Source organism: Dasypus novemcinctus, chromosome 15 (assembly GCF_030445035.2).
Source record: "Dasypus novemcinctus isolate mDasNov1 chromosome 15, mDasNov1.1.hap2, whole genome shotgun sequence".
In the NCBI taxonomy this organism is placed as follows: Eukaryota; Metazoa; Chordata; class Mammalia; order Cingulata; family Dasypodidae; genus Dasypus; species Dasypus novemcinctus.
Genome location: NC_080687.1, coordinates 17308104 through 17335112, shown reverse-complemented (window position 1 = coordinate 17335112; position 27009 = coordinate 17308104). Strand labels below are relative to the sequence as shown.

General features: G+C 36.2%; 2 protein-coding genes across 8 annotated transcripts in view; both read right to left on the bottom strand.

The window, feature by feature from the left end:
- EEF1AKMT1 (EEF1A lysine methyltransferase 1) overlaps positions 1 to 1438 on the bottom strand; it is a 44269-nt gene extending 42831 nt beyond the window's left edge. The window contains exon 1 of one of the 4 annotated variants that reach the window (XM_058276334.2): positions 1353 to 1438. The gene's annotated coding sequence lies outside the window, so the exon portion shown is untranslated. Of the gene's footprint in view, positions 1 to 1289 lie in introns of all 4 variants that reach the window. The other 3 variants (XM_058276335.2, XM_058276336.2, XM_058276337.2) reach the window with 3 other exon arrangements.
- A 3566-nt stretch (positions 1439 to 5004) lies between these two features.
- The window catches only part of XPO4 (exportin 4), a 112158-nt gene continuing 90153 nt past the window's right edge, over positions 5005 to 27009 (bottom strand). For 3 of the 4 annotated variants that reach the window (XM_004467531.4, XM_071208187.1, XM_023591449.3), the window contains 10 exons: positions 25624 to 25783; positions 24950 to 25119; positions 23312 to 23486; positions 21810 to 22103; positions 20887 to 21067; positions 14956 to 15074; positions 13301 to 13431; positions 12629 to 12746; positions 12119 to 12211; positions 5005 to 10060 (listed from right to left, as the gene is read on the bottom strand). In XM_004467531.4, the coding sequence (XP_004467588.2) occupies positions 9863 to 10060; positions 12119 to 12211; positions 12629 to 12746; positions 13301 to 13431; positions 14956 to 15074; positions 20887 to 21067; positions 21810 to 22103; positions 23312 to 23486; positions 24950 to 25119; positions 25624 to 25783 (1639 nt within the window). In that variant the 3' untranslated portion in view covers positions 5005 to 9862. The remainder of the gene's footprint in view (positions 10061 to 12118; positions 12212 to 12628; positions 12747 to 13300; positions 13432 to 14955; positions 15075 to 20886; positions 21068 to 21809; positions 22104 to 23311; positions 23487 to 24949; positions 25120 to 25623; positions 25784 to 27009) is intronic. The other variant, XM_023591450.3, reaches the window with a different exon arrangement.

The window sequence follows — 27009 nt, the reverse complement described above, 5'->3', positions numbered from 1 at the left end:
TTACTCTTGGTCCTGAGGGAGAGGAAAGCATGAAGAGTGAGGATTACACAAAGAAGGTACAGCAGGAGCAAAGGGTTGGACACAATAACGTGAAGCATCAGCAGGGATTAGCAGGCTCCTAATGGGTTGTGGTTAATCTCCATTTCTTTAAACAGTACTCAACTCTACTGTAATCCTAAATAATGTGTAAATCCAATCACATTGCAACTGTATAAGTGCCTGCAGTTCTTCAATTTCCACGTATCAAATTCATTAATACTTAAAAGCAAGACGCCCTACGTATAATTTCACACAGTACTATACTGCCTTCTGCCAAGTAATTTAATTTAGGTCAAGGCTGTGGGGTCCTGATTCATTAAATTGCTGGCAAATCTGGGCCTGTCTGTGACCCTCACCTCTGAAGGGAGAAAACTGGCCTGGCCTAGATGTTCTCTTAATTCCCTTAGATATTGTTGTTATTCTACTGCTTAAAAAGTTTCGGCCATAATTTTTCATTTTCTTTTCACCTTTTCATTTGCAGTTCCCCTGCCTGAAAGAGTTCCTGCCCTCTAGCCTACTAAAATTATTTGTACTGGATTTTTTTTTTTCAAAGTAACTTTAAAAATAGTTGTAAAATTTACCAAATGGAAGCAGATCTTAAACGTACAATGTGATGAGTTCTGTATTCACACACATAACCACAACCTCTATCATAACTTTCGGGTCTTACCTAGCACTCCCTCCTGACCTGTTCCCCATCCTCGGGGTGGGTGCCCCGCGGGGATGCTACTGTACTCAGTGCCTCTCCAATCACAGCACTTAGCCTTACACCGCAAAAGGTGCAACTGCCGGTTAGCATGGCCGATTCCACATTGCCTCCCGTCTCCACCGCGGGCCTACCACAGGGCTTGCCTCTTAAGCCCTCCATTCAGGTTACTGAACGCGTGCCCTCCCGCAAGTATTAAACGAGTAAACCCGGCTGGGAACTTCTCAAACTGCATTTATTGGACACAAAGGACCGCAGACCTAGTGCAGGGCAGGTTATTTCTGCTCGGGAGGAAGTTAGCTCGCCGCGTGCTGCCCTAGGCCGAGTTTCCTTGCCCTCCTCCGCAGCACAGATGCCTCCATCGCGGACAAGAGCCGCCGCGGGAGAGCCCGGTCGAGGCTCCCGAGCGCGGGTGCCTGTGGGGCCGTACAAGGCCGGTTTCAGCTCAGTGCGAGTTCGTCTGCCACTTCCCGCCACCAATAAAGAACCTCTCCTTCTTTATTACACTGAAGAAAAGATGAGGGGAAAAAAGACCTATTATCACCTCCTGAGCCCAAGAGCTGCAGAAAGTCCAGTACTCAATTCGGTGCGCCGCAGACTCACTCACCCATCGAGCCTGCGCAGTTGTCGGGCGGGTCAGGAACAGTGGGCACAGCCGGTAGCCCCGCTCGCGCACGCGCAGGCGCCTGCTTCAGCGGGAGGACCTTTCACCCACCAGCCGAAGTAGTGGGTGGGACCGGCCTGGTCTGCGCACGCGCACAAACTCTGACCGCAGGTTACTGGAAGTCTTTCGGCCTGCGTTCCAACTCAGGGTTTTACGAGGCAGATATCAGGGAACTGTTCCCTCTCTCCGGTAGCTCACCAAATGCCTCTACATGATGGCTATAAAAGATTTAAAGTTTTATCTAGATTCCGTTCAAGTTAAGCGCGTACCAATAAACTTTTGGCACTGAGAGCAGTTACAGGTTTTCATATTAATAAGACCTCATTTGTCTATTCAGTGCTTCAGTCTAATTTAACCGAGACACTGAGGTTTTATACCACTAATAGGATTAGAGACTTTTAAAATCTGAAAGAGAAAACCGTGCATTTTAATCAGATTTCCTCCTAAGTATGACTTGCCTTCCTAAACTAAAGTGGTTAAGTCTAGTCATACACGTTTTTGATTCTTGGTTTTGATGCCAAAAATCCAAGACTTAAATGAGTGCGGAATCTGATTGGTGTGTGGAACTGATGATGTATATAGAGAGCTATCTTCTTCAAACTGAAAGACCAACAACTTATTAGGCAGGTAAACTGATTGAGGCAACATTCTCTATGAAAATGATCCGAAATGTAAGTTAAAACTTTTTCTTCAGCTGACATGACCTTAGTCTTTCAGTCTTCACGGGGTAGCAAGCATTGGTCAATAAATATGAAAACATCTAGCTCGTACCTGGCACATTAACAGGCACTTAGTAAAAGAAAGGTCTCCTTTGGCTTTGGCAGTGACCAGATCTGAAGTGATATAGTCACCATCCTCCAAAGCTATCTGTATCATGCACTTACCTTTTTTTTTTTTCCTAACCAATTGCATTATCTTGTTGAGTTTTACATAATCTGCTGAGCAGCTTCAAATCCTTTCTGATGAGGCAATTATATAAATGAATATAGTCAGCTGCCATCTGAGCTATAGAGTGTTCACAAAACAGTGGACTTATAACTTTGAGCATACCGTAACTTCTAAAATTTTAAGAGCTGTTTTCAGGTTTATAGGAACAGCATGCTTCAACATTTATTCACTTTCAATTGATGACAAGTCTACTAGACTAAATATTTCCAAACCAAGTGTAACTTAGCAAATGAGGAAAGAAAATACATAAAACAAAACGTAAAGAAATCAATGAAAATGAAACAAGCAATAACCAACTTTCACAGCAATATATATAAAATATATATATATATTACAGAGGTAGTGTTCCATAGTGTTCCTTATATAGGAGACTGTTGGTTTATAATTTAACAAGAAGTTTATGTGGAAGCAAATTATTTTTGGTCTGAAAGAGATCTTTGTAATCTTTCAATGCTTCATTTGCTTTAAAAGCATGCATGCCAGGTTTATGTGAAGAAGTTTTAATTATTAAATGAATTATTGATTTTTTAAAAAGCATGTAAATGAAATAGTTACCTGAATGTAATGTATATTACTACACTGTATTTTTATAATTAAAGTGACCATAGAAGTCAGAGTTTGAATCTTTATAAACCCATCAAAAGTGCTGACTTCTCAGCATGTCAGCAGTACAGGAAGATTAATATTGCCCTGGTGAAAACTTTGTACTATACTGGTTTTCACAAGTCATAAAAGTTTAAAATTATCAAAGGCTAAGTAATGTGACAAGGGAAAATTACTTGTCATGTTAAACTGGACTTGTTCAGAAATGACTTTTGTTCATCTGGCTACTCTCTATATCTAAAACTAAATTCCTCATAGAAATGGCATAAAAAAGAAATGGAAATCACTTTGGAAAGGTCTCAATATAAATATCAAGCTGGGCTGCTTTCCCAGTTCTTAAAAATAACTTTTAATTACCTAATAATTAAAACAAACAGATTCAGATGCATTCTTCCAAGTGTTTTATCATGAATTACTCAGAAATTATCCTAAGAATGCTGCAAAGGGTGTTTCCTAGAATTCCAGTTCCATTAGACGCTTTTGAGAAGACTGTATTAAATAAGCTGAAGAAAATATTAGGATCTCTTAGAGCTTCACAATGTGCATTAGTGTACTAAAGCCTTTAAAGTCACACAGCAAAGAAACTTGCTTTATTTCTCAAATTTATTTGATAACAAACTAAGTTATGAAGAACTAATGATGGATGAAACCCTGGGAATCACTATTAGGAATTTTTTTATAATAATAGGACCATATTCAAGAGAACCAGAAGCTGTAGACTTAAATGGGCCTATTTTTCTTTCTCATGTAAAAAAGATACAGTGACTAGTAAGATGAACTCTAACACAGTATCCCCATGGTAGTAGATCTGTAAGATCAAACTGAATGGATGTGAAGATATCCCAGTACTAAAATATGTTTACCAGCCATTAGACTTGGTGATAGACACATTTATCTAATGAAGCAAAATGCATTTTGAGAAATAATCTTTTAATATACAGGAATTTACTAAGCATATACTAATATATTTTATCCATCACTATTTCAAAATTTTTCTTGGGGGAAAAGAACTAACAACATTTATGATTCCATGATGTGGATACTGGGCCCAGAGAAAATAATGCAGATCCTAAGTGGTTAAGTTAGGAACTGAATCTGTCATTCTGCCTCCAATCTGTACCGTATCAGGTCAAACAGCTTTATCAGAGCTGTCCTCAGTAAAGCTCATCAAGCACAGCACACTTATAAGCAGGATGTGCAAATGAAGATTACAGCCCAAACCCTTGAGCTTACTGAAAGGATTATTTGAAGACTAACCTAGCATAGTAGGCAGGAGTGACCACTATCAAAAAATAAAAAGTTAAAAAAATAAACTTTTATATTTGGGACCTTTAAAATAATCTGAGTGTCTCTATGCCTAAGGTCCCACCTTTCCCCTTTCAAGAGAGGAAAAACTTGAAACACACACTCTACCTAGTCCTTTTAACGTAATTTTTCTTTGAGTTGGAATCAAGTCTGAATAAGAAATACCATGAGAAATCAATGAACATTCAAAGCAAAATCAATTTTAAAATAAATATATTTTCAAAATGCGTTTTCTTCCTTAAATAACTTCACTGCATATGTTTACAAAATTTAAGATTGGGCAAAGGGTGAAAGACTATCTAGTATACAAGAAAATGGTAACCCTCCACTTTCCCAAAAGGCCAAAATTAATGACTTCAAACCACTAAGAATATTTACTATAAATATGCCCCCAAACCAATGTTTTAACTAGTAACTCTGAAATTATTTCTAAAACTGTGAGCTGATTTAAAAATAAATATGCTAAATATTATAGCATATAAGCAAAATTTTTATTTTCCTTCTGAAAACTGGGAATTCTATTAGGGTTGGATGTTCTTCCAGAAGATAATGCAAATCTTTATTTTATCTTGACAGATAATTTCCTCATTTTTAAAATTTAAAATTATTTTATAACTGTAATAATGTCCCCATTGTCAATCACTCTGTGATGGTAAATGAACTAGCACCATTTCAGTAAGTTTTATAAAATAGTCTAGCTAAATACCCATGAACAAATCACACATGGCCAAAACAAAAATGTAATAAAAATATTTAGTGAAAAGACACATTTTAACTCCCATTTATGGATTTTAAAAATACAAATAAAGTTTTATCAATTTAATATTCAGTGTGTAACTGGCTTAATACATAGCCTTGATTTACTTCCTAAAATCATATTTCCATCTTTTGAAAAATTAAATGCAACTTTATACCTTCATTAGTTATGTTCAAGAGGTAAATATTTAAAACAGTATACTTGTCCCTGTGTCTCTTAAAAAAACTGAAAAGTCTTAAAGTAACTTTAACATTTTAATATTTATAAATTTAAAAATTTTTATACGTGCTGAATGGTAGCAGTACTAACATTTTGTGACTATTAAACCTCACTCACTGCATAGAGCTTCTTTCTTTGTACAGAGAATCAGATCACAAAACCAATATTTGCAGTTTATCATCATTTTATGTGGTAAAAGACACCATACCAGGAAGCATGTATTTAGATCGCACTGTAGGTCATATATCCATTAGGTACATAGTGCAGATGCATTATTTATTTTCAGGCCTGGTAAACTAGCTATTAGTACATATCTGACAGTTTCTAATAGCTAAGAGATCTAAGAATATAGAGTGAAAGAGAAAACAAAACCTCTCTTCTGCCAGGAAGGCCCAACTACAAAGGATTATGTCAAAATGGCTGTGGAAGAAGCCCTATGACTCTAATGTGCAAGCCACATCTTCCAGTTCTTACAAGGAAATCACCACCAAAGCCACCCTGAGTATTTCAGTCTTTAGAAAGGCTTTCACAGAGCTGGAGGCTAGGAACAGATCTCCTTATCTACCCTCTTTAAAACAGAATGGATGCTCATTATTGTTGAGCTTATACCTTTACCTGAACCAAATATATTCTTTGGCTATGTATGTCATGCGTTCCCATTATAATCAATCAGAAAAATGTCACATTTCTTACATCTAAATTAAAATAAATAAAATAAGTTCAACTTTAACCATGGGACTTTCAAATCAATTTAAGCTCTGCAATTTGCCTAATGAGACATGTTTTAATTTTAGAAAATCAATTCTTAAAGAATTCTTAAATGCAGTGTTTTTAAAACATAGTTGCCAAGTCAGAGAATATCCACGTACATTTAAAAATAATTTAAAACATTATTATGTCCTCAAATCAGCTATGATGTTTTCAGAAGAATTTATAGAAAATTATGTTAAAAACTCAACCCAATCAGTTCCTTATTCTCTGGTTTACAACAAAACAGAACAAAACAAACCCTAGGAAGTACTGGGTTCCTTCTGACTTAAGAGGTTAATATTTTATTTAGGAACCAATAACAGCAGTCATACCTCACGACAAACTTAGCAAGGTCTGATGACAACCACCTCTACTGAGAGAGATGGCACATAGAACACAAGTAAAATTGTAAGTGAAAAATAACATTTTAAAGGTTCAGCTGATACTGTGCATAAGGATACTCAAACTTGAGATACTTGAAATTTACAGTTAGTTCCCTTCAATACTTGAGGGGTGCATACAACTATTAACAGAAATGGGAAACATGGTGATATTAGAAAAGTAAAAACTTGACATTTTAGGTAAAAGAAAGTTTAAATTAAAGAAAGCGGAGTGTTAAATAATGTTGAATAGGGAGAAATCCTATAGATGCTTAGTTTTGCAATGAAAATTGTGGGGGGAAGAGAAGTAGCTATCATCTCATCTGAACAGAGTAATGAAATATAATTAAATACATAGTTTACACTGAGTTTTTAAAATGAATTTGAAAAAAGTTTGCCAAGTTGGTGTTTTTTTTTTTTACATAAAATATCATAGTTTATACCAGATGAAAACTCAATGCAGTAATGTTAACATGCCACTGTGCTCCAACAGATTATGAGATAGCAAGGGAAAGAGACCTGAATAACTGTTGCAAAGGATACTGTCAAATACTGTCAAGTAAGTAGTTCAGTGACTGAGGCAGCTATCCATCCAGCAGAAGGACCAGAAAAGCAAACCAACCCTTTTAACAGAGCTACAATAACACACTTATAGGTGCTGTTACATGAATACATGTTATAAAACTACCAAGTCCTTAGTGATTGTTCCTGGGATCCCCTAGAGATTGTGCCTTGGGAAACAAATAGGCCAAGGAAATTAAATGAGAAGTAAATCGAATAAGGCATGAATTGAAAACTAGAGGTTAAAAAATAATACATCAACAACAGAAATTTTATAAAACACAAAAATCTAAAAATCAAATACTTGACAGTGTTATTGTCACATAGGGCACAAATAATGGTTTTGTTTTTAAAAGTCTTTTAACAACTTAATTGGTCAGTTTTAATAGGAAAAATCAATTTATGAGAATTAAGCCAGTGTTTTTGACACCTACTGGGCCAATATTAAATAACAAAACAAAACAGAAAAGCTAACACACATAGCAAAAGACGAAACTGAACAAAATAAAGCAAAAAAGGTCCAACCCAGCAAGCACATAAACGCCTTGAAAACTGTCTAGCCACTGCAATTAAGTAGCATCCCCAATACCTTAAAAGGTGGTGGTGGGTGTTTATTTTTCTTTCCTTTCCCCAGTTTCCCATTAATCAACATTCTGGTGATCTCGTAAGTATTATTTGGTCCAATCTGAAGTAAGTGTTGTCTTCATTTAAACTAGTTTAATAAAATTTGCACTACCATAATGGAATCCGGGCAAATTTAGCAAATACATTTCTATTTGGGGATAAGTTATTAAATACAGATGCCTTTTTATTGACCAAGGCAATCCTTCCCTAGCCATCTTTATCTGTCAGAACAACGTGATTAGAGCTGTGCCATGGCCAATGGATTAGCCAGTCAGTTGCCTGTTTCAGTGCCGTTTGGCAAAGGAACTTATATCACACACGCAATACACAAAACTCAGCTACTGAGAAAGCCTGAAGGAGCTGGAAAATAAAAACCAAGAGCAATGGTTTTATTCTTTAAAACCATTAAAAATCACTGCTATTCATGGCTTAAAATTGTTAAGAGGAAAAAAAGAGAAATCTGAAAATAAATGCACTGTTCAAAGTACTTTTTTAAAATACAAAAAAAATGTATATTTCATGAACGGTGATTAGTTTCTTTTTTAGCAGTCTTTTAAGATGTTTTTGCTCCACCTCAATTGTTATTCAATGGTGATTAAATTAAAAGACAAATTTTCCTTGAAATGTTATGGCCCTGGGCCTTGCATTCACTCATGTATAATGTAACATGCACAGGTTGGATGTAATTTAGATGCTCCAGTTTTGCTAACTGTAATTGTTTTTGAAATAGCATAGTTATATAAAGTTTTGCACAGCACCACACAGGAGATAAATATGCTATATGCAATTTGAATATAAAAACTATTTTCAGATGGTTTAGCATATAGGTTTCAAGAACATGGTAGAAAGAGAAAGGTCACTCTTCCCAACAGTTTCTGAGTGCACTTATAACACAGAATCCTCCAGCTGTCATAGTGTGCTGTGATTCTGGTATTGTATTGGACTGAGTTTCATATGCCTGCAGTTTATAAAATGAACTTTCAATTCCATAATTAAGCTGGTACACAGAATCAAGAAAGAGGCATGGCAGCAGAACAGAAATCCTGATTAGAAAAATCAAAATAGATGATCTGAAGTGAAATTTTAATCTCTTAAATAAAACTGACAAGGCTCCTATGAAATAAGCATCACACCCACTCTAGCATAATTACTACCCCCCGATACCCCAACATATAGCAGTCTGTATGAATTCGTAATTTACATCCTTTGAAATAGTTATTGCTTGAACAAGCTACGCAGAGTAGACTGTTGGCCATGGGCAATGGGGCTAGACATAAACACACTCAAAGTTAGCCTACACGTGAATGAGCCTTTCATTTCACTCATAAATTCACATAAATACTTACACGAACGAAGAAGCAACAGTTTCATAGCAGCTAACACCCTAACCAACTCTGAAGCATCCAGACTTGCTTTCTTCCTAAAACAAATCTGTTTTTTTTTTGTATTTTACTCTTGAAAATTAAGGCAATGAAATGGCTACAGTTCCTAAAGTTCTTTTTATGGAACAAAAATATACATTTTCCTCCTCAAGTTCAGAGTATGATATAGAGACCTGTATTACACAAAACCTGCAACACCAAATTGATGTTACAATAAAGAAAGAGAGACAGAGCTAAAAAGAAGCCAAAAAACACCTGGTGATGTTTTTTTCTTCCTGCTGAATCAAGAACTTAATCATCAAAGGGAGGAACTGAGTTTGAAAACACAAAACCTCTTACAAGTTTTCAATGTGTTTGCACTGACTCTAAAAATTTTTTGGGTGGTGATGGGGAACTTATTAAAATGAAGATCTCACAGTCCAAAAACCACAAATTCTTACTCTGAAAATCTAGGGTTGGGTTCAAGAATCTACCTTTTCAACCAGCTCCTCAGGTGATGCAGTGATCCATGGAAAACCTTTAAAGAAACAACAGCCTTGGCATATATCCATCTAATATTTAATAACAAAAATTCTAAACTTTGGCTAGCCACTTATGTTTTGATAAAAAGGGGGGAAAGGCACTGAATATATATTTTGTGGTGCCCATATCTGTTTGCACATATATGGAATTTCATTTTGAAATTTTCAAATCTCCATTAGAAATCTACAACACATATATATGACAGATTGTGGCTAACACCTAACAGCAGACACTGACTCAAGCTGATCTCTTCTGTTTCACTGCATTATGTATCAAACTTTCAGGCTCTCCAAAATCCAAAATGGTCAAAGAACTGAGGACCAGGAACAAGACTTGAGTTGACTTTCAGCAATTCAGTGCACTTTGCAGAAAGGATCTAAATTAAGCATAAGGTTTTGCTATTTATTTTACACAAAGGAGACCACCAACATTTGCCATAAATTCTTCTAAACTTTTTAGGAAGGCCATCTTCTGCTTCCGATCCAGCGTAGGAGGAGTGCTGCTTGCAGTAAGCTTGTTGAAGGCATCTGCTAACCGCTGGTAAATAACTGGATCTTGCTGGCTTGATAGTAATGTTTCAACCAACTCTGAATATTCAGCCTAAGAAGATATAACATATAAATATAAATGCATCTTCCTCAGAATATCACACAAGATGATCATATCAGTTACTGGGCTTGAAATCCATCAAGGCAGAGTCTGGCAACCCTGTTTAATGTTTACCATATTTTGCATACTGTTCCAGCCTCTCACATGGGACTCATTTAATATTTACAACAATCCTATGCAGCAAGATTCCCATTCTATAGATAAAGGTTTTTACATTGAGATTAGGTAACATATCCAAAGACCACGCAGCCTTTGAGCAAGCGTGCAGGCAGTTTGACTCGAGATTCCATGTGATTAATGACTTTGTTGTGTTGCCTCACCTATGTTTTCAAAGCACCTCATTCACATATCTTTTGTGGTACCTCTCATTTGTTTTGTATTTTATATATAACCTAGGTCTGAAACATGCTTTTCAACAGTTTGCCAGAGGTTTATGGAGATATCTTTGCAATAACGGTCTGTGGACAGCAGACCCACATGAACACAGCCAGGAGCAATGGGGAACAGTGACCTCCGTTCTTTCTCAGAGTGGAAGCACAGTACTGTGAGGAGCTGTGTAAATGCAGCTCCAAACCAGCACCGTGCCCTGCAGTTCTCACAGAAAGGGCAGGAAAAGAACCTTACTAATAAGCATGGGAATTTTGTGGGGATGGGGTTTCTAGTTTAAATGTCCTCTGTAATAAAGCCCTATAAAGGGAAGTGGCTATGGGGTTAAGGGAGGCCTGACCAGAACAGTTTTCTCAGATAAGCTCTCTTGAAAAAAAGCAGGGCTGTTATTTTTCATTAGCTTCTTTGGATATCATTATAGAACAAAAAGGTGAAGCGAAATGTTAATTACATTAGGAAAAAAGGAGTAAGGTGCAGTAACCCAACCCTTAACCCACAGCATGGAGCAAGGTGACTGCCTTAATTGTCCTGCTCACAGGGAAACAAGTATCATCTCAGAATGCTTTCCTAGTCACAAGAAATGAAAGAGTGCCTCAGGGGCCAGGGCAGGAGGCTAGAATACCAGCTATTCCCAAGTTCCTGTGTATAAGTTTGAAGAGCAGAGCAGAGCAGAGAAGAGGCGACCAGACTAAAAATGCCTTATATATGTACAGAACAAGAAGCCTACCTTCCCCGTAAGCAACGAGAAAGCCAAATGATGGAAAAGCCAGACCATCTGCAGAAACTGGTCTCTCTAGGAGACAGCAAGAGATGGAGTCCTAGAGCACCTTCAGCTTGGCACGCAGATGGTATAGGAAGTCTCTGGAAAGGTCTTTAAGTGGTATGAATACATGTCCCCCAAACCCTATCTTTTTAAATAAGGGAAATAAAACCAAATACTAAGAGCCAGCCAGAGCAAGTGTTAAACCCCCCATAGTCATCTGACATCTGATAGCATTAAAAATAAACGCCCAAGCTTCTCTATTCTATCAGTTGGTCAGGTAGGGAGGTTAGATGTACATGAAGAGGGTGGTGGGAAACAGATGTAGTAGAAGACCACACACGACACACACACTTGGTGGGTTCCTGTCCTATTAGAACAAGGAAAGGAGACAGGTGAGCTGGGATAACTTGGCTGTTATAGTAACCTCAAATCAATAATTGCTTCTGTCTTTAAAGGCTCAACAAAATGAAAAGAAATAACATATGGATTTTTAAATTATTCTACAATTTCTGAAGGCAGTTCTATCCTCCTAAATCTCCAGTCTTGCTCATCGTATCTCCTCAAGGACAAAAATCATGTATCCATTATTCATTCATGTTTGTATTCCTGGTGCCTACCGTAGTTGTTGAAGGACAAGCTTTAGGGCAGTAATCCTTGCAAATGATGGTTCATTAAGAGAAAAGGAAAAACTAAATGTTTATTAACTGACAAATATCTTGTCAGATAAACATGAAATAAAAAGTCAGAGCTAATGAGGAGGTTAAAAAATACTGCCTCACTGAGACAGAAGTGAAGTACTGAGTTGCAAATCTTGAAAGAATGGCGGTATTAATCATTTGAACACTCTCTTTGCAATCCTGAATTAGAATCATCATGTGAAAAGATCTGTTACACAATACCTGATGCAAGCACACTAAAGTGTAGAAAGCTTCACCTGCGGCAGTTGTCATCTCAGTATTGTGCTTTTGCAAAACCAGCATGTCAAAAACCAGCTGAAATTATATAATGAGACTTCTTAATGAAAATAAACATTGATCATATAATCCCCAAGCCCCTCCCTTCTCCAAATAAGAGAGGGATGGTATTCTTATTAAATTAATCTAATAATTAAAGAAATTGTTTTTTTAAATCCAAGGATAACTTACAGATGTTATTACTTGCTATAGTATACTGAATAATCAAATTATCAAATTGTTATATTTATCACTTCAACTTTCAAGAATACAAAATAAAAGAGGATGAGAAAAATGTGTCCATGAAGTTGGCCTTCATGTGAACAGAAAGGAATTATTTCCTCCTCTATGAAAAACTACATGCATTTCCTCATTTGAATGAAGACTTTTGATAAGTAGAGATGACTGTACTTATCAAAGCAGATGACTTTGCCACATATCACCCAAACATCTTACCTTAAGAAAGTGCCGTGTTGCTAGAAATAGTGGTGAATCTGTTTCTTGTGCTTTTGCACACTGTTCAGCTAATGGTGTCAAGGCTTCCAGGCAAAGCTGGCAAACCTCCGAACTCATTCTGATCATGAAGGTCAAAGAATAAACTAGATTGAATATACTCAACTTATAAAAGATTTTAAAAAAATAGCAAGTATCAAATGGATGACAATTTCTAGAAATGAAAACAGATAAATTAGCTTACTAGTGGGCAAAATGTCTTTACAGACTTATTTAAGGAAAGGAAATTTCACAGGTTTTTGAGATGACTTCTAAGTGTTTTAGATCTAGGACTGGATTTCTAGATTGTTTTTTGCTTATGGTACATACAACTGATAAAAGGCCATATTTACCAGCAGGGATCTAAAACCAGAGACCCAGCAATAATATATGATAGTACTATTAATAATTGGAGCTCTCAGAATGACTTTGGGACTGGGATCCAAATGTCTCCAGAATTTGTGAGAAAGGAGAATGTGGAAAATTAGCAAAAGAAACATAATAAAATGCAGAATTAGGAGAGTTATAGAGATGACAGCTTTTGGAAGTAACAAATTTCAAATTGTAAAAACTTTTCTTCAGGTAAGATCTTTTCCCCCAAGTGACAGGTGACTGTGATGGTCGTTGAAAGGATATGATGTCATTCCTAGTTCTAGGGAGTACATCAGACTTTTAAACAAATCCTCAGGAAGCTGTGGTATTTTTTCAGGAAATATCTCACAGATAAATGTGATTAATTTGTAGTATTGATTACAAAGGGTTGGAAACTGAAAAAGAAATATTAAATACATGTTCAATAACATTTTTATTTGCATTAATCTAATAAGATAAAGTAATAACTGACAAACTCTAAATATAATGATTTCTTTAAAGTGCATAAGAGATAGAAAACAAGACATAATTAAACCTAAAAATAAGTTACAATACAGGGAATATTTCAGTAATTAATATGATAGTAATACAAAGTAGAAAATAATCATCTTCTGCATACGTAATAAAAGCTATAATCAATTCTAGATAGTCTATGTTTACCTTGAAAGAATAAACACAGCAGCAATAAATAAAATTATTAAATGACCTGGGAATAAAATTGCTTTGCAAATGGAAAAGCATGTTGGGAAAATACAAGAAGATAACACAAACTGTTAAGACTATGCATAAACAAAGTGTTCAGTCCTTCACATTTCCAAAGTTGAAAAGCCCTAGTTAAGACAGATCTGGAGAACTGAGGTTAAAAAAAAAAAAAGGTATAAGACGGTCTTGGAGAACCGAGGTTAAAAAAAAAAAAGCCACTTACGAAAATACAGACCTAAATGTTTAGTAGTTTGATGGGAAAGAAAAACAAAAACAAAAAAAGTCAATATAGAGTTGACTAAACTTCCTTACCTACTGGTTACTGCATCTTCAGTAACCTTTCCAATAGTGAGGGCTCATGCATCTTCAGTAACCTTTCCAAAAATGAGGTAGCCCCTGCTACCCTGGAAATCTAAGAGCATTCTTATTCTTCTCACAATCTACTTCTAAATGCTTCTCTACCTTCATCCCTCTTTCTTCCTACCTCTCTCCCTCTCTTTCTATAACACTTGTGCACAGGCACACACACATTACGCTTTCCCTCTTCCTCCCCATCCCTGTCCTCGTCCCTATTCCCCCCTATCATAACTCAGGATAAGAGACTCCCTCTCCCTGATGGAATGTATAGGAGGAAGAAAAGGGCAGCGTCACCACCACCACACTCTCAATCCTGACTGGTGAAACTATGGCCTGATGTAATTAGAATGAGCAAAAGTTAAACCACTACATTGGTCTTGGTCTTCTTAGCATCCCATTTCCCCATTTTTACATGGAGTGGCTTGGAAAATGCCTTATTTAGCTCAATCCCTCAACATGAGAATGTTGTTTAAACAGTATAAGAGGAAAACACATAATCATGTAACTTAATTCACTTAAAGTCAAATGATGGTGTCAAATCTGCTAATTTTAGAACTCAAGTTTCTGAAAGAACAGATTTTTTTCTTTTTTTTCTATAAAGCTCCTTGACAAAATTAGTCACTAATGTATCAGTGAAAGCAGAACTGTGGCCAAGATGAGAGGATTAAGGAAGATCTTTTACTAAGCTGCATACACAAGGGTGAATGACACGTAACAGTAAAAGAACCTCAAATATTTTATTTTCATGAGCACTCAACAGATACAACTCCTTAATTATATCAGAGGTATATTCTTGTTGAAAAAGTCTTTAAACTTCACGCATGTATATTTTAATGTTCCCATTTACTTTCTTTAATTACCTTCAAAAGATCTTGTGACATCAAGGGCAGAATTAGGTTTACTCCATATAAAACAACATCAGCTGCTGATACAGATCTGTTTGCTGCTTGACCTGGCTCATGTCCTCTAAATACTTCGTCTATTAAAATAAAAATAACACAATCTTACAGCTGTAATGTAAAAAATCTACAAAGCTGGATATAAATTCAAGCCCCAAAGCCCAAATAAACCCATTAGTAGATAATAAAGAAGTTTGGTAACTCTGTTTCTCAGGGATGCAGTAGTATTAGGGAGTTTGGACTGGTGACGGTCTGAAAAGAAAGTAAAACTAATGCTAAATCAATGTTTTGAAAAGTAATCTGCTCTACTGGCACACTGGCCATCCTATGAACTAAATAATTTCCAAAAGAATATTTAATTCTTTGCTTCGGTGTGTGGATCTTTCAAAGCTTAAAAGAAATGGGGGAAAACACAAAAATTAAAACTTTATATATTAAAAAAAACCTTAATTTAAAACCCTAAGACTTAAACAGGTAGATAACCCAAATCCACAAACAAACATTTAAAACATCTAATGCGATAAGAAACCCAATGATGGGAGTGGATATGGCAGTTGAGTGCCTACTTCCCACATGGAGATCCTGAGTTTGGTTCCCAGTGCCTCCTAAAAACAAAACAAAACAAATAACAGGCAAAACAAACAAACAAAAAACCAACTCAGGGAAGTCAATGTGGCTCAGTGGTTGAGTGTGGGCTTCCCACATACAAGGTCTGGGTTCAATCCCTGGCCCCCAGTACCTTAAAAAAAAAAAAAACAAACAAACAAACAAAAACAACCACACAACACACACAAAACAATGAAAAAAAAAAAAACTTATTCTCTTAACCATTAATCAAGCCACACAAATTCTTAAAAGATACTTCTGATTCATTAAACTAAAGACTTTTAAATAATAACATTTTGCTGCTGAAGATACAGTATTATGGTTTACCTCGAAAACAATATATTAAAAGCCCTAAAATATTCATGCATTTTGGCATTATATCTACAAAAGATGTAATCAGAAATTCAGATAGAAACTTGAACACTGCACTGCTATTTAAGAGTGAAAATTGTAAATATTCCAGATGTCCAGTTTAAGGAAACAGGAAATTCCAAAATGTATTATCGTGTAGCCATTAAAAGTGTTATGAGAAAATTCTAATGACAAAGAAAAGGCTAAAAATACATTAATAAAAAAGGTAGACTATATTTTTACAGTATGCTGTCAAAGAAAAATGTATTGAAATAACCAAAAAGGAAATTACCAAAATGTAATATAATAGTTGGCGCTGAATAGTATGGGTGATCTTTCCCTGTCTCTGTGTTTTTAAATGTTTCTATTATGAACATATTACTTTCATTTTTTTTTTTAAAGGATAAAATAGGGAAAAAGGTACTTCTACCTGAAAACCACTCTATTTCAGTCCAATTCTGAACTTCTTCTCCCGAGTAGCCTAAGTTCTAGTTGGAAGAATCTAATTCTCCAAAGGAGAGGTCACCAAATTTTTTTCTCAAAGTCCAACTGGAGAGCTTGGATTTCATCCATCAGGAGCCACAAACTCTGGTGCTCACCTAACAGTTCCAGGCTCTGGCTGCTAACAAGATGGGTCTTCTCAGAGCCTATAAATAAGGCTTTTTGTAGGACTCGCTCTCTACCCACTTGCACTGCTATGGATTCAAGAAAATAGCTCAGAGGACCAAGCTGAAGAATAATGAAGATGCCCATTTTCTATTATGCTTTTAATATCTCACCTATTGCTAATTTTATATTTAAAATCTTTTCTCACCTATCATTTTATTTTTAAAAATACTTAAAGTACCTTTTTTCTATTTTATTAGTTAATATTCTGTTTTTTTAAAATCATTTTCTATTTTAATTATCTTCATTTTCAATTATTTTTTAAATTAAGATGTTTCAAAAACAATATTCTGGTAATAAAATTTCCCATTTTAATGATTTTTAAGTGTACAACTCAGAGATGTTAATTACATTCACAATGCTATGCTATCACCAGCACCATCCATTACCAAAACTTCTTCAACTAAAGACACAACTGACTACATACAGTTAGTGCTAGAGTTGATAGTTGTATCTTCCCGAGACTTAAACTTTTGGGCTGTCCATGTGCCAGCTGGGCCCTAAATCTCAACAGACTTGTAACACCTACTCTCCAGTTCACTGGACTCACCAAAGACACTAACAAGGAGATGATTATGGACAACAACCATCCCAAGGAACAGAAAGAGTCTGCAACTGCAAGCAAAATAGTCCCATCCAGCTGCCCCATAGGACCTAAGGCTTTCTCAATTAGAGGTGAAGTAGGCATCACTATCCCAGAATCCTCAGGATTGGGGAATGAACGCTAGACTAGAGTAGACCTACTATGATTCTAGAAATGGAAGAACTTTAATTATCGATATGGACATAGTGGCCACTGGAGGTTCTAAGGGGAGGGAGAGAGGAAAACAGGTGAAATTTATCGGGACATTTTCAGAACTTAGGAGTTGTCCTGAATGACACTGCAATGATAGATACAAGCCATTATATATCTTGTCATAACTTACAAAACCGTACAGGAGAGAGTTTAAACTACAATGCAATCCATAATCCACAGTTACTGGCAATGCTCCAAAATGTGTTCATCAATTGTAACAAATGTGCCACACTAATGAAGGATGTTGTTAATGTGGGAAAATGTGGGAGGGGTTGGGAGCAGGACATATGGAAATCCCTTATATTTTTTATGTAACATTTATGTAATCTAAGTATTTTTTTTAAAAAGCGTATTAAAAAAATAATAAATTTGAAAAAAAAAAAAAAAGAGAATGACAATTAAAGGCAATACATGATCCTGGATGGGATCTAATAAGAAAGGAGAGAAGGTTCAAACAGATATTATTGGGACATATCAAAAAATTGAAATATAGATTGTAAACTTTGTATCAATGTTAAATTTCCTGAACTTGATGACTGCTCTTAAGGTAGATTCATAATTGAATATCCTTGTACTTAGGAAATGTACATGGCAGGATCAAGTGTTCAGGGAGCATGATGTATACAATCTACACTCAAGTGTTCATAAAATGGACTGATAAATAGATGGATAGATGAACAGAGATGGATAGATGGATGGATATAGAATGATGTGGGGGAGAGTGGATGTAGCTCAAGTGGGTGAGCGCCTGCTTCCCATGTACAAGGTTCTGGGTATAATCCCCAGTACCTCCTAAAAAAAGATTTGGAATGAGAGAGTGATAAGGCATATGTGGCAAAATGTTAAAATTGGGGGAACTGGACATCTGGGAGGATAGGACATTTAGAGTTCTTTTTATAGGATTTCTATTATTTTTTGAAATTATCCTTTAAGTTTGAAAGTATTTCAAAATATAAAATATAAGGATTTTTTTTAAAGGTAGGAGGAAGAGGAGAGGCTGTATAAACTGGCTAGGGCCACCACCATCCTATTTCTAAGTGTTTTTCTCTATTATAATCTTTCCCTTAATAAGATTATAGAATACTCTGGAAATGTAGAATGTCCCCATCTCCTTTCTCTTTTTATATGCTAATCAGTACTGGGATCTACTGCAGTATTTAAGTAGTTATGATACATGATAAAATTATTTTAGGAAAATTATTCTGAAAATGCATATAACCGTATTTTCCAGATCTGGTTGTACATCAAAAACATCTCAGGAGTTTTTTAAAAATATGAACTTGTAAGTTAGTAGGTTAGGAGCTGGGTGTTTCAGGCAAAGAATAGGGAACAAGAAAATGCTACTATTCTAGAAACAAGAATTTGAAGCAAAGTGCTGATTTATGATACACAGGAATATATATGTGTGACAGTAAATCATCTAAACATATATGTTCTTGCTCTAGGTCTGATCACGGAGCCATAGTTACTCTGGGTATAGAGTTTTTAACATGGGATTCTTACACTCCTGGGAAGCCTAGAAAAGAGTTTCCAAGGGCCCTTGAACCAACTAATAGTATAGGTTAAACTTTGTGGGTTGGTATAATGTACACTTTGAAGAGAAAGGATCTACAGCTACCTCAGATTTTTTAAGGGACATATGATTTAGAAATGGATAACGGGAAGCAGACGTGGCTCAACTGACAGAGCATCTGCCTACCATATGGAGGGTTCAGGGTTCGATACCCAGGGCCTCCTGACCCGTGTGGTGAGCTGGTCCACACACAAGGAGTGCCATACCACTCAGACAAGGAGTGTGCCCTGCAAGGAGAGCCACCCCACATGAAAAAAGCACTGCTTGCCCAGGAATGGCACCGCACACATGGAGATCTGACTCAGCAAGATGACACAACAAAAAAAAGAGATGCAGTTTCCCGGTACCACCTGACAATGGAAGCGGATGCAGAAGAACACACAGTGAATGGACACTGAGAGCAGACAATGTGGGGGGGGGGGGGATAAATAAAATAAATCTTTAAATTAAAAAAAAAAAAAAAAAGATGGATAAAAACTCCATTCCAAAATACAATAATCTTTGATTTAAGAAGCCCTGACTAAAAGGACTCTGAACACATGAGAATGAGCCTAGGTGAGAGGCTGGACCTGAAGGCAGAGTACAGGTGAGGCTTTGGTAAAGAATAAGCTCACTGAGGAAAGGGTAAAACATTTTCAAACTATTCACCTAGGTACCCCTAGTCAGCTGCAAAGGGTAGTAAATCTTTTGGACTGTGAAGGTTTACTTCCCTAGCAAAGGTCAGATATTTTTAAAAACTGTTATGTGGTGATTAAGGAGAATGAACCAATAAAGGAAACAGAGAAAGAACAACCAGCTATTGGGAGTAACAATAAAGTGAGATATTAGAGCACCCATCTTAGAAAACAATCTTATAAGGAAACACTCAAAAGTGTTTCTATACAATATCTATACAACACATGAAAAGAAACTCTAAGTAGGATTCATTTTTCTCTTATAAAACAAAGGATCTATTTTGTTTTAAGACTGGGATGAAAGGGAAGTAAAGGAAAACTATACAAACGAATGAGGTGTTTACTACTGATTAAGCTCTTGCCTGTAATAACAGCTATCTCTCACCTAGAGCAGAGGTTCTTAACCTTTTTGTTCCACAGATCTCCTTGTCAGTCAGGTGAAAATCATAGACCCTTTACTAAGTAATACTACACTGTGTATTGTTTAATAAATATATCATACCTGCATTACCACGTTCCCACAAGAATAATGTTTTTTTAAAATTTCCACTCAAGCTCACAGTCCTGTAGTGCATGCTATAGTTAGATACTTCATGACCGATGCGTAAAGCATTTTGAAAGGTATGTATTATCATGTCCGTTTTAATTTAAGTAAAGGCACAGGTAGGCTGAGTGACTTCCCGAAGTTCATTCTGTGGGTAAGCCACTAGGGTAGGTATTCAGTCTGTCAATTCCAGGCATCAGAGTTTCCTGCCCCCTCTCAGTCTGCACTCCATGATGTGCTGGGATTTTCTGGTGTGGGCACCTCAGAGGAGGTGGAGACAGCATCATTATGAAGAGCGGGCTGGAATCACATGCTGGGTTGTGACACCCAGCCCTGCAACCTACCAGCTAAACATCTGTGAGCAAGTTACTTAACCTCTCATTGCTCTAGATTCTTCATCTATAAATGAGTATAATAATGGCAAACTACTTCATGCCATCGTGATTAGTATGAACACTGCCTGGCATTCTTTAAAAACTAAATAATGGAAGATACTATTATCCTAGCAGGAAGGGCTGTTGCTTCTCTACCTCATGTCAACCAAAAAGGTTACTTTCACCTATTTTGTAAACTCAACTTCCTCATGGGATTTCACTTAAAACATTCATTTGCTTTTATTAAAAACAATGACTCTGGCAACAACAGCCATAAAACAAAGATTAAAAGCTACCACATACCATACCTGTATCACTGAAATCTATGAATTCTTTTGATAAAAGGTTAGTAAGAAGTTCCATAATGAGAAGCAAGTCTTGGTACTGCTCTTCCTCTGCTGTAACATCTATTCTTTGTCGCCCTAGATTATTCTTAGAATATACTTGCAACAAAGTAAGGCAGGCTTCATATAAATTCATAGCTTTGGACTGTAAAAAAGCATACATGAATTATGCTTCTAGGTAGAACCTAGTTTGGAAATATAGATGTTAGAGAAATTTAAAAATATAATCTAAATCAATTTATCCCAAATTCCAACAGTAGCTCTAATACTTTTAAACTATATTAAAACACTTACAATAAGGCAAAAGATTACAAGTAAGTTTAAAATAAGGTTACAAATATGTTTAAAGTAAGAACACAACAATTTTCTAACAATTAAATTGACATCCAGGTCTTCGTTCACTTGATAATACATACTAGCAACAATAAGATTAAGGCAACAGAACTGTTTTACTTCTGCCATTCAATTTTGTGTACAACATTTAAGGTTTAAAAGTATTTAACTTGCAACAGCAGAATACCAAAGAGTGGTCTTAAACATTACAATATGTTTTAGATGGCTTGCGCACTCAGTGCATCTGGGACTGTAATATTAATAAAATACCTTCCTTTTGGGCAGGTTCCCCTCACTTAACAAAGGTTTTACAATCAGCATCCTGTATTAAATGGTTTGAGACAAGATACATAATCTGTAATAAATACAAATACATTCCTTCCAGGCTGTTTTAAAACTATTTAAAACTACACATTAGGATAAAAATATACTTTTACTTTTCTTGAATATATGAAGATTTTGTGTCTAAACATTCACCTGAGTTACAAAACAAACATAAATGACAATTTAAAAAATTTTAATCCTAAAAAGGGATAAAATTAGTAAGTGCTTACCTCTCCAAGATAGCATATTTGTTTATGTGCAACTTCAACAAAAACTTCTATTATAAGATTTACAGTCTCTGGGGTATTTTTGTAAACTTCCATCAACCCAATGCAATTGGTAAGGAAGTCCATTAAAAAATTAAAAAGGATTGCTACATTATCGATCTGGGTAGCCTCGGCAATGCCACAGAGTGCTTCCAACGTGGCAGTGATTTCCTGCTTGACCTCCTCTTGCTGACACATCTGCTGGAAGTTTTCTTGATTTATCACTCTTAGGAATCGCTGCTGAAGTGGCTGAAGAACCTACAAAATCAAAGCATGAATCTTCTAAAAGTTCAATTCACTGGCCTTGCTTATTTCTTCAATTTGGGTAACTATTCACATTCTAAAATATCTAATTGTTGGAGGCAGGACAAGCACAGGAAACAAGGTACATTTGAACCAAACCCTACAATCCCCATTTTGAGGGTTATCATAAGGTGTAACATACATAAAAAGAAAAGACACACAAATTACTGAACACTGTTTCTTTAGTGCCTTTCAGAGAACTCTACTATACCCTACTAACTCTTTCCAAATCACAAGCATGGAGGTGGGGGGCAGCTAAAGAACCAAACCTCTACAGCAGGGATCAGCAAACATGTTAAGATTCTGCAGGCCATACAGCCTCTTTCCCAACTACTCAATCTGCCTTTTTAGGGTGGAAGTAGCTACAGATGATCTATGAACAACTGAGCATGACTATGTTTAAAAAAACAACAACAACAACAATATAAACAAACCCTATTGACAAATCAGAACAGCAGGCCAGATTTGGCCTGTGGAATACAGTTCGTCAACTTCTGCTCTACAAAATCAAGCCCAACACAAAGTTCTTGTCTGTTCTTTCCCCCTTTCCCCAATTCCTCTTGGCATAGAATATAACTTCAGACGATCACTCCTGCCCTGGATATAAATGAGTACTTATATTCATGAAGATAATGCCCTAATTCTAGTTATCAGATTATCCATATGTTAATACAATTGTTTAAATTAGAAACATACAGTGAGCTAAGTTTCCCCTGATTCTGAAGTCAAAGATGATTGCCAAATAGAAAGGCAACTCTTGGTCCCCAATTTAAAGTTTATTATATAAGATAACATACCCAGAGTGGTTAACCTACATCTCCTCATTCAAGATGGGAATCCTTCACTGGTTCTTACAGAAGAATTAATCCACCAGTTCAGGCTCTCATTTTAGGAAAGAAATTACAATAGCAATGTAATGATGAGTTGGGGAAAATATGCCTAACTGGCAGAATACTTGATAATATCAACATCATCACACAAGCAGGTTTGGACAAATAATACTTGTAAGACAATAAGGTTTAATCTATTCATTAGGAAGGAAAATATCAGAAAAGCTATTATTGAAATATTTATGACTCCATACATTATTTTATGGCAACACATAGGTAAAGCAACTAGAAGGTTACGCAAGAGGATGCAATCAAAATAGAGGGGACAGTTACCTCTGTCCAATACTGCTGTTTGGTCTCTGTGTCCATGTGTGCAAAACCTCCTAAAACCAAGGCCTTCATCAGCGTCCGTTGCACAGGACTTGACAAGAAATTAAGAGGTGGACTTCGTCTTGCAAACTGCTTAGCTAAATTCCACCAGTTCTCACATTGAATTACTAAATTCGCCCTAAAGGCAGAAGTAACGAAACATGATTTAGTACTTACATTAAATGTATACTAACAAAACAAACATCAAAGACAACTAGATCTAATTAATTGTGCAATGTTAGTACAATAAACTTGATACAGATTTTGGAATCAAAAATCAGACAGGCCTGTGCTCAAACCCCACTAGCTGTATGACCACATAAATATTATTTAATCTTTCTTAATCATCAATTTCCTAATCTGTAAAATGGGAATAACACCAGTAATAACAACGGCGTAGGGAAACGGACTTTGGCCCAGTGGTTAGGGCGTCCATCTACCATATGGGAGGTCCGCGGTTCAAACCCCGGGCCTCCTTGACCCGTGTGGAGCTGGCCATGTGCAGTGCTGATGCGCCCAAGGAGTGCCGTGCCACGCAAGGGTGTCCCCCGCGTGGGGGAGCCCCACGCGCAAGGAGTGTGCCCGTGAGGAAAGCCGCCCAACGTGAAAAGAGAGTGCAGCCTGCCCAGGAATGGCGCCGCCCACACTTCCCGTGCCGCTGACAACAACAGAAGCGGACAAAGAAACAAGACGCAGCAAATAGACACAGAGAACAGACAACCAGGGGAGGGGGGAAATTAAATAAATAAATAAATCTTAAAAAAAAAAAAAAAAAAAAACAACGGCGTAAATCCCAGGGCTGAGGCTGACGTGATAATTAAACACAATACTGCACATGAGGTGCTTAGCACAGTAAGCAGCAAATTATAAGAATTCAATAAATAGTAGACAACAACAATAATAATAGTGATATTCTTATGTGTTAAGAAAAACAAAAAACATTTCCAGAACTTGTTGTAGCAGCATTTTTGAAACAGTTTAAATACCAGTTTTTTCCATCTTTTAAAAGGGGATACTACTAATAGGATGGTGTAAAACCTAAATGAGAATATTCCAAATGAAAGTGTTTTTAAACCTAGAAATTACTAAGTAAAATTTATATGTTACTCATAAGGTTCTTTGATGCTGAACCCTTGAACAGTCAGTAATCTTCAACTGTATCATGGTTCCTGTGGGAAAGCACCATTTGCATTTATATCAGTAGCATAAAATCACTTTCAAAAGCACAGGGCTTGGGAGTAGATGTGGCTCGAGTGGTTGAGCTCCCACCTCCCACATGGGAGGTCCCATGTTCGATTCCCAGTATCTTCTGAAAAAAACAAAAACAAACAACAAGCAAAACAAACGAAAAAGCCAACGCAGAAAAGCCGATGTGGCTCAGTGGTTGAGCACAATCTTCCCACATACGAGGTCCCGGGTTCAATCCCTAGGCCCTGGTACCTCAAAAAACAAACAAAATAATCTCCAAAGCTCTAAAAATGTAGGGTCTACCTGGACTTAGGAACATTACAACTGTTTCCCAGTTGAAAAGACTATACTAGAAAGTAAGCTGAACTTCAAGACACACACATAAGTACACACAGCCTCCCAAAATTTGCTTACCTTTCTCTTCTTTCAACCAAAGTAACAAGTAATTGTACAGTGTCATTTGCAAGGTCCTGCTCACTACTCCATACTGAGAGGTTACTGATGACTTTTTGTAAGAGGTAGCCAATAATCCACTGAGAACCCTCTGTATCTGCTCCAAATGCTGTACTGAATGGCAAACTTATCTTAGGAGAGAACACAAATTTTTGAAGGTCAGAAAGATCAGCTGAAAGAAAATCCATTAAGAAAAAAAACAAAAACAAAAATTGAAATAAGCACATTAATCTGAAGTACTGCTTACTTCACATTGATTTTATAAATGCATTTATTTCTGTAAATCCAATGAAGGACATCCTCAATCCACCCATATTTTGCATTGTGATATTCCTATTAACTTTAATTGTTCTCATGTTAACATGCTGAAACGCTATTTATAAAATACAAAGAACTTAAATTAACCCATCCCCAAATAGTTATATGAAACTTAGTATTTGTTAAAATAAACTGAATCAAATGATATGCTCTAAGAAGTTATTTAAATGGCTTCCATTCATACAGCTCTCTTCAAATGAAAGATGTTCAAGTTTTCAAGCAGTTACAATTTGATGAAAAATCACCAAGAAAAATGTAACCACTTCTATAGCTGTCATCATAATTCCAAATCAAGTTCAACAGTTTTACATTCTGACCTGATCATACAGTTTTTCATCCACCAGGAGATAAGTCTTTGCCCAGCGTTTTAGAAACCAAACAATATCTTTCCCCATTTGGGGGCTTAGTAGATGAGTTAGATCTGCTCTTATTGCTCGAGATTCAACTTCTGAAACTCTCAGAATGGCAGATAACAGTCTGTAGATATAAAACAGAATTCATTTATTCTTTTATTTATTTATTGGTTGTTTAATCATATATTATTTTTAAGTTCTTTTATGTTTCTTAACTCTCTGGATTTAGATCAGGTTATACTTGAAAATTTCACCAATACAGTTTATAAATAAATTTATCCCATTTTATTTCTGACCTTTCAGGAAGTAGGAGACAGGAAAAAGAAAAGGAAGAGAGTCAATGCCTGAATTAAGTGATGTGCCAATCTCAGCATAACAGGCTACAGAGAATTTTCAGACTGAAGATGAATATATACAATAAAATGTTCAGAATACATGCTAAATTCTTTCAGTACTCCTTTACTCCTTAAAAATCCCAAGGCTAGCTGTTTTTCATCACAGTGGTGTTACAGTGTAAGATATGATAAGTGATTTATTTATAATGTTCTGATTATCAACTGTTGTCTATGAAGCTGACAGCCCTACTCACTGCTCTAACACACTTGATTCTTGTTATTTTAAAATTAAAATCTTGCTAGAAAAATTACCTATGTAGTTGCACATCTTGTCAATTCCTATACTAAACAATAAATATGGCTGTGTGGTTTCAAAAACATAGCATGATATTGCAGGTAAATTAAAAAGTGTGTTCTGGAAGTGAGAATGGCAATGGGGGAGATAGGACATAATCAGAAGTGATATATTTTTAACTTAACTTTACCAAAAGGCAAAGAAACAAAGATGGAATTGAAAGAACCAATAAATAACCATTATAACACAATTTTGTAAATATTACTGCCAAGACATGGATTGTAATCACCTGAAGTTTGGCTTCTATCACCCTCTCCACTGCTATCACAAGACTGAAACTATCTTCTTGTAATTAAATCTTATGGCCATGTTTCAGTTCTTTAATCCAACTTGATGCCTCAGCATACTTGACACTGCTGCCCACTTCCCTTTTTTTGAAATATTTTCTTCTTTTCAGTTTTCCTAGCCCCACTCTTCCCAGATTTCCAACTAATCTACTTCTCAGACTTCATTAGAGTCTCCTCTTCCTCTGACCGTCTTTAAGTTAGGTCGGTTTAGGGTTCTATCAGTAAATTCTTTCTTTTTCACTATACATTCCTATACCACCAGTTTTCAAATTTTTGAAAATTATTTTAGGGGCTATATGTGAACAACAACGAAAAACCCAACTACCTTGCAATACATTTAAATTGATGTATCAAATTTTCCTGGTAAGATTAG